General features: G+C 40.6%; 1 protein-coding gene across 1 annotated transcript in view; it reads right to left on the minus strand.

Moving 5' to 3' along the window:
* Positions 1-11,976, minus strand: part of SREBF2 (sterol regulatory element binding transcription factor 2) — a 45,806-nt gene that overhangs the window by 5,836 nt on the left and 27,994 nt on the right. Inside the window, exons 9-15 of the mRNA XM_018573750.1 lie at positions 11,235-11,419; positions 7,977-8,238; positions 7,709-7,878; positions 4,851-5,019; positions 4,326-4,437; positions 4,064-4,176; positions 428-557 (exon numbers count right to left, since the gene is read on the minus strand). Coding sequence (XP_018429252.1) covers positions 428-557; positions 4,064-4,176; positions 4,326-4,437; positions 4,851-5,019; positions 7,709-7,878; positions 7,977-8,238; positions 11,235-11,419 — 1,141 coding nt within the window. The remainder of the gene's footprint in view (positions 1-427; positions 558-4,063; positions 4,177-4,325; positions 4,438-4,850; positions 5,020-7,708; positions 7,879-7,976; positions 8,239-11,234; positions 11,420-11,976) is intronic.

Raw genomic sequence — 11,976 nt, forward strand, 5'->3', positions numbered from 1 at the left:
ATATAAAAATATATAAATATATTTTTATACTATAATCATTATAAAAAATCTCTAAAAAATAATCAAAACTTGTGAAAAAAAGTGATTTATATTTTTCCTAATTTTTTTAATATTTTATTCGAAGTGAGACGTTAGGTACACGTTTGATATAATTATATAGCCCTATCTGTCCTCTAAAAAACAATATATAATATGTGTGGGTACATTTAGTAAGAAAGTATATTACAGCCGTGGAAGAATCGCACAGCAAAAATTTAAAAAGTGTGTCAGTCATTTATGAACAGAAACTGAAAACAAGCTCAGTCATGAAGGGGTTAATTACACCTCAGACTTCTAGCTATAACAGGACTCATTTCAGGTGCAGTCCTGGGCTTTTAAGTACCTACTGCCAGGTAGCACACATGCATCAATATTGATAAAGTCTTACTCGGCATCTAGGAGCTTGGGAATTCTTTCTACATCCATATACTGAGACTTCACAGTAGAATCATCACCCTGAAGCCAACCAATTGCCATTGAAGATACTGAGTACCACCATCGACAAATAGGATCTGTACCTGTGGGGAGATATAAATGTTTCCTTTCAATATAATTTTATCAAGCATCAACTTACGTATTTACACTCCAAATAAGTTTTTTAAAAAGTCACACTACAATATATAAAAAAGGAGTGTACATGTAGAATTACATGTACAAGTTGAGAATTAGTTTGTCATGGTGTTCCCTGATTTTTTTCCCTCTAGAACAGACTTCCAAAGACCTTTCCCTTTAGCACAATGTTTCCAAAAATGTCCTAGACACCTACCAAGAGTACATAGTTTGCAGGTAACCTCACATATACACAGATATAGCAACTGCCAACTAAGAAATGAGATTCAGCTATTTGAGGACAACACTTCTTTAACATGTTTTAGTGCTCACTTTTTCAACTGTAATGCACTGCAGGACTGCAATAATATTTAAAAGAATGCAAAGTGGTTTTGCACATACTGTCTTCATTAAGAAGAGAGGCAGAGACCACCTTGGGCAACCAAACTTTGCAAGACCAAATGGGGTTCTTTACAAGACAAAGTAGACATCTCAAAGTCATCTAGCTGAAGTAATGGCTACAAGGATTGCAACCTTTTTCTGACGTATCTTCTGGAAAAGGATAAAGAGCCTTGAATCGTTTGGGTACCAGGAATAGCTTATCCGCAAATTCCCAATCCTTATATAGATAAATCTATCAAAAATAGGGTGAAGAGGAAAAACCTCAGAAACATGTTCAGGTTTGTGAGAACCAAAGCGAGACACATTAGTAGGAGAGGTAACAGTCGAATCCTTTTAAAATTTAAAGTGGAACGCACAGCCTCAATTAAAAACAGCCAGAGTCTTCCTCAAGGGAAGGAAGGGATTCAATATCGGACAAGGAATCTTCTGGAATTTACTTTTGTCTGCTGCAAGTACATCAATTTCTGTTCAGGTAACATGTGAAATCATTTCCTTAGTTCCTAGAATTCCTCATAAAAAAAATAAAAAATAAAAAAAACCAAACAAACTGCAACTGTGATAACATTTTATGGTATAGTGGAACATGGTAAACAAAACCTTGCAGCACTGAGGTCACTAAATTTACTAGCTCAGGAGGCTAAACGAAAGCCAACTTAAGATGGATGCATGTGTTCAATTAAGGACTTTCTGTACCCACTTGCACTTCTCCACACACGACCACTGCACTTGTGTGCACTTCTCCACTCACCACCAATACATACACCTGCACTTCTTCACTCACCACCCCTGAACCTGCGTGCACTTCTCCGCTCACCAACATTGCACCCGCACAGACCTCTCCACTTACCACAACTGCACCTGCCCACACTTCACCACTACTAACAATTCACTTCACTACTGCACCAATGGACTACCCCACTCCACCCATGCACTACCCCATGTGCCACAAACCGCTGCACTATGAATGCTGTGTTATACAATACATTCTCCAGACTGCGCAGCTCTGTACACTGCATTTTACCATAATCCCACTAACAGATTTTTAAAGCAACCATGTACTCAGCATAAAACACTTCTTGGAGTCCATTAAGGGACATGCCGCCTACAGGAGAAATGGACACTGGCAATAAAAAAAAAAAAAGTCAGTATTCAGCACAGGATAACACTGCCCACAACCAACATACCTCAGTTTTGTAGCAAAGTAGTACTGAGAACATGAAAGAAACACTGAGGGGGGGGGGGGGGACCTGTGTCCCTCAATGGACTATAAGAAAATGATTTTCCTACGACGACAAAAATCCACAGGAATTCCTGTGACTGTTGGGATGTCCAAAAGCAGTCCAATAGAGGGGTGGGCAACACAGCAAGGAAGGCTAACAGGCCCAAGAAAAGACAGCAGAAAAATAGGGACTGCTTATAGCTCAAAGAGCTGCATGAATGACTTAATGGCTGAAGCTAGCATCAGATGAGGCCTGAATATCCACCAGGTAAAACATAAGAAAGAAAAACAAAAGACCAGATGGTAGCCTTGCAAACTGGGAAAGGTTGCATGATGCAGAAATGAACAAGAAACTAACAGATCTAGTAGATTGCGCCTTTATAGTGCAGAGTGGTACCTGATCTTTAAGACCACAAGTCTGGATGATGGCCTGCCCAAGTCACCTAGAGATGGTTATCAGAAAAGCCCTCGAACCCTTACCATGTCCATCCAGAATACAAAAGGAATCAGTCCTTCAGAAAAAGCAGAGGCTGAGAGATAGACTATCACCACCCAAACCACATACAAAAAAAGGGAAATGTCCTTTTGGTTAACTGAAGCCAGACAGAAGGATGAGAAAACAATATTCTGGTTAAGGTGAAAAGCAAAAAAATACCTTGGCAAGAAGGAAGTCCTGGGTCTCAACATCACCTTGCTCCTATGCAAAACAAGAAGGGGTACCGTGCAGGATAAGCCCACCAATTCAGACACTTCCCTCATGGATGGTACAAAAAGAAACACCACCTTGTGGTGGAGTACAAGTGCTCGCCCAAATACTCGATAACGGCACTGGTACTAGTATCTGTGCAACCCTACCAGAGAGCTCCTCCCAGTGTCTCTTCCACATATCACAGACACCTCTGGATATTCAGGGCTTTCGCAGAGAGATCACAGGAATAAAACTAGGAAAATTTGCTCTTCTTAGCCAACTGAAGAATCCATCCATGATTTTAATTATCTGTCTTGAACCTGCCAGCGCTGTTGGGCCTTACTGGCCAAACTATCCAGGATGTCATATATCCGGCATGAACTGACCAGCAGCTGTTGATAGAAATCTTCCAAACAGCAGAGCTGAAGAAAACGCGTGCACTCTCCTGAGGACACTAGCAAAAACTGAGGTATGATAGTTGGGGGCTGAGATATCCTGTGCTGACTACTGACTTTTTTGTTGCCAGTGTCCATTTTTCCTGTGGGAGGCATTATAACCCGACAGTCTAAGAATTCCTGTGTCCCTCAATGGACGATAAAGAAACTTAATTTGCCCCGTGAATAGTTACCTCTCCTGCTGTCCGCAACACCGATCTCTGCAGTACTGAACAGCTACCAGTACTTGGAGATCCTGCACAAACCAACACACTCAGTGTCACACTCCTGGTCCTCCGCTGTGCTCAGTACTTTGATCCACCAACCCCTACTTTACTACTGTGTCCTGTAGTTACATGGGGACTGGCAGGAGGAACCACAATGTGCAACAGGGCACTCCCAGCATTGTCGGATTCTGAATTTTGTTTAAGCACCCGTAACTCTTCACTACTGCAGAGATTGAGAGAGCAGGCAGCAGGAGAGTGGAGTGATCAAGTCTTCTTTAGAGAAGGAAAACTAAAGCAAACTTTTATTTTCAGCAACATGATCACTTTATTCATTTTAGTATTCATCTCATTCAACAAACGGCACATTTTGTTAGACTCAATAGAATTCGGATGCTTGGTGATGTCTATCTAAACATCACAAATGCCATGGAAACTAACTGTTTGCACACTAGATTCTACAACAGGCAACATAGCAGAGTTATATAACAACTATTCCATTACTTACTGTGGAAAGACAACATGCAGGGTGACCCTCCAAGTGGGGGGGACATGGTGCTGCTAACTGAATCTGCAAACACATTCAAAACCTTCAAGTACTCTTGAGCTTTAGAAAACTCACTGAAAAAAAGAAGAATTTAAGGTACCAGTAATACATATGGTTAAAAAAAGTAATACATTTTTAAAGCAAACTGCCTATCATAGGCCTTATTGTATTATGGACTTGGTATGCATGTAAACACTTATCATAATAAAAGAATAGCTCTTACCAGCTTTCATCTTCCTGAGACACCTTACTGCTTTCTGGCTTTGCAAGCGAGTACAACGCTTTCTCCAACAAGGATTCACAAAATGTTCGATGAATTTGAGCAATAGGGTCAGCTGTATTTGGGGAAAGAAATGTGTTCAGTACCAAATTTGGAGTAGAAACAATTTACTTAAAAACAGATCGTAAACTGGGAATATTAAACAATATATGTTCATATGAAAACATTTACATAACCAATCCAGGATGAAACCTAGCAATTTCTACTTTGGTTTGAATGCTTTTTTTTTTTTTTTTTAAATCAAAGCAAGTGTAAGCTTTTACTGAACACACAAAGTGCACTTTTCCATGCGAGATAAATCATAAAATTGCAGATTTACCATTTTTGCAGACGTTGCAAACTTGTCAGGCAGGTTGGTGTATTGAATATTTTACTATCACAATGGTGCAATAGATGATCTAGAAATGATATTACTATTTCACAGCAGGGTATAGTACTATGTTGTGTACATACTCTAGCTTTTCTTACCAGGATTTCTTGATGAGCTGTACAGAGACTCCTTTGCAGCACTCTTCACAGTCCAGTTGAAGCTGATAAAGAAGTGTTTCCCCATTGGGTGGGTGAGCCATCGCAAAGACTCTGGTAGAGTATCACTCTCACCAGTAGAGTTGTTTTGTGCACAACCAAGAAAATATGCCTGAATGAAAGGAGCCAAAAGGAAGGCATGTAAAAAATGAAAATGTATATTAACTTACATTACAGGCATTAAATAGTTTATTCAATAGTTAATAGTTAAAAGGAAATAAAAAAATCTCAAAGAAGTAGTTAAGGTTCTCAAATATATTCAAGTAATAAAACCATTTGCCAAAGTTTTTAGGAAAATTGTGAATGGAGGCATTGCAAAGGCATGTTAACCAAAAATAATAGAGTCAACAGTCAACTCTGACCAAGACCCCCCTCCCCTTACTTTTCTTTTGGAGTAAGGTCTGTCCATATTGACTATCTGCAGAGTGCATATGGCGTTGAACACTACACTGGCCCCATAAAGGCCAAGCAGTGTGAAGTAGACCATCCTTTACAATAAATGTTTAGATTTAAACTTTCAGTGTATTAGCAGTTGGGTCTCCATGTATTGAATAATAAACCAGTAGCAAGGAGGTAAAAAAAAAAAAAAAAGAAGTGTAACTTTGCCCCCCCTCAACCCCCAACTAAAAAAAACATTGCCCACACCCAGCTTTTTTGTACACCTTTTACATCTTTCATATACAGTACGTGTCCTTGCACAAATCCTTGCTCTGCGGCACACTGTACTTAGAAATCTCAAAAGTGCCCCTAAAAAAAATACCTCCTGTCTGTGTGTGTGTGTGTCTGTGTGTGTTTCAGCTTTAGCTATTAAAAGTAATAAACAGGCTTTCCAAAGAAAAAAGATATGTAGACAAAGAAACACATGCAAAAAACCCAAGTCCTGACCATAATAAATATATTAGTTAAACATACAAAACCACTTTAGAGTGCCTTTAAAACATAATACATATTTCTTACAAATGTATTATTAGAGGTGCACCGAAATTAAAAGTTCAAAACCGAAATGAAAAAAAAAATGTCAGGTCGAAACAGTTTTTTATTCTATTATTTTCAAAAAAATTCAATATTTTATTTATTTTTTATAAACTTTAAAAAAATTCATCTTTTATTTATTCATTATTATTAAATATTTTTATTTTTTTACTTTACTTCTAGAGGCTTCGGGGAAATATTGGGGGTCTAAACAGACCCCTGATATTTCCCTTTTAAAATAGAAAAAGAGATTGATGATTCTGTCCTCAATCTCTTTTTCTGCCACCCCTGTTATACATGAACAGGAATCCTCTATACTGAGTGTTCCTGTTCATTCATAACATGAGAACATAGTGTGTTTACTATATCCACAATCATAAATGAACAGGAAGTGAGGTAGATTACTCCCATTCATTTATAAATTGAGGATATAGTAAACATACCATGTCCTCAATTATTTACAAACACTCGGAGATCACTGATCACTGAGTGTTTGTACCTCGCTCTCCATCCTGACACACTGTCACAGGAGCCTAGGCAGGGAAGTGCAGGAGGAAAGCTCAGCCTCCTTTGACAGGGCTGCAAGCTGTCTCCACCCACACACCGCTCTGCCGATCTGTGACAGGAGGCTAAGCGATGTGGGAGGAGAGATGCCGCCCACAGCGCTCGGCCGCCTGTGACAGTTTCTCTCCTCTCCGCTGGGGCACAGAGCAGTGTCAGGGTTTAGTGGTGTTACACACGCAGATGGAGTAGCTACTGTATGATAAGCATCTGTGGAACGAGCAGGACCCCTGCAACTACCTAAAACTGACCCGCCACCCTACCAAATCCAGCTCAACAGCAGAATGTCTCTAAAAATATTACCCACTCCACTTAATATTTCACAGAGCTGCTGGGTGTATAACAGTCTGGTGTTCCACTTCCCACGGAGATGTAGCAGCTAGAGGGCATATTCAATAAGGCAGCGCAGAGCAATGATGTGCACTGTGCAATAATTCATGGTTTTCAGGCCTAGTTACTATTCTTTATCTGTATTTCCTTCTGCAATATTTACTAAATAAGCATGAAAGCTATCTGATTCAGAGATACTGTAGCACTTGCTGACTAGTAAGTGGGTTGCAATGGCTGCCAAGTACTCCACTTAAGGGCAGACTGCAGAAACTGAACCAAATCACTACCACATTTATGAAGGGCATGGGCTGACCATAAGTGGAAACAAACGGCACTGCTAGATTATGGAGCATGCAGGGAAGAATGGCAATATAAGGTAAGTGTGATGGTGAAAATCACTGCCGTATTTACTCGGGGCAACTGCCTAGCAATAGTAAGGAACCAATGTAAATAATCAAAATGTACTAAACATGGTACTGATATGTCATGTGCAGAACGCTTAAGAGTGCTGTCCATTCCTACTCCCTGCCACATCCAGTATGAATGTTCCGTGGGCAAATTTACAGTGCATGTCACATGTTTATGACAAGAAAAATACTTCTACAAAGGAATAGCAGGCATTATACAGTGTAATTTAATACTTTTGAGTTTCTGCTCTCCTCTTCTATGCACTGCACTACTGCTGCTACTACTATTAGTTTTTCTTTCTGCACACTCACGGGATAAGTGCGTCTTAAAGAATTACTAAGAAGTTAAGAAGTGATATTTCTAAACCTCACCACAGTAGGGAAACATATGTTGATTACTGACTGCAATATATAAAGCACATTTAGTTTTGTGGCCAATTCCAACATTGTCATGAATACAACATTTATTACAATTTGCTACTCTGGAAAATGTGATTTTACAAAGTAATTTGGAGTTTATCGGTCACTTACAGCCAAGAAAGAGAACCTTCCAGAGAATCTGATCTTCATCTGCACTGCTGTAGTTAGGTGAATTTCTGCAAGCAAGCTTGGTGAGATCTTGTCACCAGCACACTCAGCTAGGTTTACAGCACACAGTGAAAGGTTGAGACCTGAGCAACGCCAACTGGGTGGCAATTTTCCTAAAGAAAAAGTAAAAATAATACATGAGGTAATGCAAAAAGAGAGTGCTTAAGCACATCAGAATGATAAAAAGGTTATTCAGATGCTGGTGTTTTACCTGTCAAATGCAGCTGGTGCAGCTTGTGATAAACAAGGGCAGCATCTCGAGCACTGGTTGCAGCTTCATCTTGAAATTCTGCTTTACTACAATGTCCAGGAGTACGTTTCATTAGCCAGCGTACCAGGCTTATTTTCTGCAGGCTGCAACGGATAATGTTCCAGGACAGGCTGCACGCAAGGTCAAAACGGGAAGCTGGGAGACTGCGACCAAGCACACAAAGACAAGTCTGCAGATTTATTGCTGCTGCTCCAAAATCTCCCTATTATAAAAAAAGCAGAAACATTTATGGAAATATCCCGGACATCAATTACACTAAAACATCCCTTTAACTGTTCTGTTTGTTTGTCAACTCAACACCTTTTTCTGATCAAGTATTACAGAACACAGGGAAAACAAACAAACAAACAATGAGAGAGATTTACTACAAGGCTGCAGCTGGATCCCCCCTCTTCTTTTTCAAAGTAGACCCATGTTAACACAAAACATACTTTGGAAACATTTTAACCACTTAAAGACCGGGTGTTTACATCCCCTACTTGGCCAGGCCATTTTTCAGTATTCAGCGCTGCGGTACTTTGACTGACGTTTATTCCGTCATGCAATGCTGTACTGAAATTATTTTTATACCATTTTTTGGGGGCAGATGGAGATTTCTTTTGGTGGTATTTATTCACCACTGGGGGTTTTATTTTTTACTATATAACAAAAAAAGTATCATAAATTTTTTGGGGAAAAAAACACAGTTTCCTTACGAAACATTTATTATCACCCCAATGTTTTGGTAAAATATAAAAGATCGGGTCACGTCTGGTAATTATACACCAAACATGTCAAGCCTTGAAATTGCGCGTGCCCGCAAGATCGCAAAAACAACCACACCCAAAATTGGTTGATGACCCTAGATTTATTACCCTCACTCCGACATGATATGTAACACATGCGGCACAATAGGCACAATCGTTGTTTTCACACATAAGAGCACGTTTGTATGTGGGGGGTGGGGGACATAAAAACACAAAACAAAAAATTATATTTTTTTTATGCGACTATTTTTTTTATGCTTCTTTAATTTTTTTAAAACTTTTTTTTTTTTTTTTTACACACTTAACTTTATTGCTATTACATAGGGGTCTAAGAAGCCCCCTATGTGATAGCCAATTCATATGACAGGTCATATTTATGGAGACATCGGGGTCTCCAAGACCACTAATGTCACCTTGGGACCCCAGAGAAGCTGATGAAGCAGAGATATGGTTCTCCAACTTCCCTCTGGCTTCTGTAGCCGGGAATGACAGCTGAATGCGGAAGTGATGTAATATACATCACTTCCTGCATTCGGGGACCAGAGAGGAAATCAGAGGGAGATCGTATACTTACTGATCGCCCTTTGATCTCCGGTGAGAGTCGCCTGCTGGTCCCAGCGGATCTCGGGACCAGCAACGGTGGAGGCGGGGGGTGGGGGGGTTCAGACGCACACCGGCACCTAATACAAGCGATCAGGCGTCTCTACAGAGGCCAGAACGCTTGCATGTTAACAGCCATCGATGGCCGCCGCGCACAAGTGGGGGACGGGGAGGGACGTTTTAAGATGCCTTAACCAATCTGAGACCCGCAAGACCTGATGAGGAAAAGCTCAAGAAATACTCAGTGGAGTGGGCTTTAACAGGAAAAGAAGGCACTTTATTTCACAACTCATAGGCCTGCACAATAATCTGTTGAATCCACCTAGAAATAGTGGATCTGGAAGCATGAGAACCTATTTCAGGACCTTTGAGAATGGCAAATAACGAATCTGTCTGTCTAAAAGAGGCTGAAAGGTGACCCTAGGTGGCCACATCCAGGCAATAGAGAGAGAGATCTAGAACAGGGTAATCTGCTATATGCATCACCATATTTGGTGGATGTCTTTAGCTGTGTGCTAGGATCTAGCCCCTCTAAACCTTGTACCACCCCCAGGCCTGAGTTGCCATTGAGTGATGCTAATCCACAATAAAAAGTGGAGAAAATGACAAGTTAGGCTAAGCAGCAATGAACTGTACGGTGAGATTAGCAGCTGCGTGTTCCATCCCTCCACTGAAGGGAGCATGGGCAGTTCTGTGACCCACAGAGCACTGTTACACCAAGTCCCCTGCAACAATACACATGAGGGGGGGGGAAAAAAAGGAGGGGAATGAGCTAGGTGCTGGTTCCTTCACTTAACTGCATCATTAAAGTTCTGGCTGAAAGATGAAGTGGCTGGAGATACAAACGGCAGTTCGGGCATAATCAGCATCCAGCCACCAGAACACACAATGAAGCAAAGCCAGTGATGAAAATAAAGAGGAGGGCTCCGCTAAGTTTATAAAAACAATATCCAGCTTATGGAACTTCAATAAAGTGCACCGAAGCCCATAAGAAGCAACACAAACACACCTCAGGTAAATCCCCAACACACCAAGCGCCTGCTATAGTCACTCATAATAAAAGTGAGCCATCAGAAAGGGTAGCTGACTAAACTGTTACAAGCTCTAGTCTCAAAACTCAGCAAACATCCACAGATGTCCTGGCCTGACCTTAATAGCGGAGTCATGTGTTTACTGAAATAAAGATGGGTTGCCACTGCCAACTGCAGGACAGTTACAGAGAGAACACCTTATACTTAATGAACTGGAAAAACCTGCACTTGAAGGCTAACTGAAGATATTCCCAATATCCAGCCTGATTTACCAGTAGCTGTTGATAGTAGAAAAATCTTCCAATTCAAGCAAAAAATATAGCGTAAACTAAAGTAAAGAGCCATCCATTCTTCCCAGGACACCAAGAGCAACAGAGCAGGCGTGAGATGGGAGGGATTATAGCCCCAAGTGGGCGGCCTTTAGTTTTCTATGTGTCTATCAACCATTTCTCTTACAGGCAGCAGTATAACCCTAGGTTGCTTGATTATCATGAAGCTGCGTCCCAATGGGAGTAATACTGCGGAGTTTGGGATAAGTTGGGATATTGATTAATTGTATATGTGTTAAGAGTGAAAAATCTGTTTCAGATGTGTGCATTACCTTCACAAAGCTGTCTTAGATCTTTGGATACCCTTTACCATTGGCTGCCCCAGATTTCAGGTGCAGCTGCGACAGATCCACACAAAACCTACTGCAATTCCTTTCATAAAATGATACGCAGCCTGATTTGCACTTGAAATATAGCAGATTTTGTTGGCAATTTACTTTAGAAATCTCCAGTATGTGATCAGACACATGCCTTTTAAGATGCACAACCTACCCGAGCAAGATCCAAATCAGCTTGCTTTCGGTGTCTCCAGAATTTCAGAGAAGAACGAGAATGCAACCTTGTCACTGGCTCTCCATGGATCAACAGCTTCATGAAAACACTGAGGACAATCACCCCATTCACCAGCCAAAGAATTAGAGTTGGGATAAGCCAGTCAAGCCAGCTGCCATAAAGACCTGAAAGATAAAAAATTGAAAGATGGATTAAAATGACATACGCAGAATTGTTTTTATTGCATTCTGTCAAACAGTGACATTGCGAGACCGCTTCCACGAGATATGAGAAGGTAGCAACTGATTTAATTCAAAACTTAAATTACGGAAGCCCTACCTTAGAATAGGGATGCACAGATACCATTTTTTCCCACACAGAGTACAAGTAGCGATACTTTTCCTCAAGTACTCTTCAATACCTTTTTTTAGTCTCCGTTCACATCTAGGCGACAGCGTTTTTGCACGTTTTAAAGCGCGTTTTTTGCACACGATTATAATTCATTGATGTTAAGAAGCAAAACGCGCATGAAAAACGAGCAAACAGACAGCGAACGCGCGTTTTCAAGCATTTCCTATTAAATCTATTGTGCCAAAATGAGCTGTAATATGCCAAAAAAAAGTTCATGTGCTTTTTCCAGGGACGTGAGTTTTGCTTATTGCGACAAAACGTGAAAATGTGAACAGGGCCATAGAAATGAATGGGATTTTTTTTTTGGGGGGGGGGGGGGGGGGATTTTTTT

Source organism: Nanorana parkeri, unplaced genomic scaffold (assembly GCF_000935625.1).
Source record: "Nanorana parkeri isolate BGI_ZX_2015 unplaced genomic scaffold, ASM93562v1 scaffold2518, whole genome shotgun sequence".
Lineage (NCBI taxonomy): Eukaryota > Metazoa > Chordata > Amphibia > Anura > Dicroglossidae > Nanorana > Nanorana parkeri.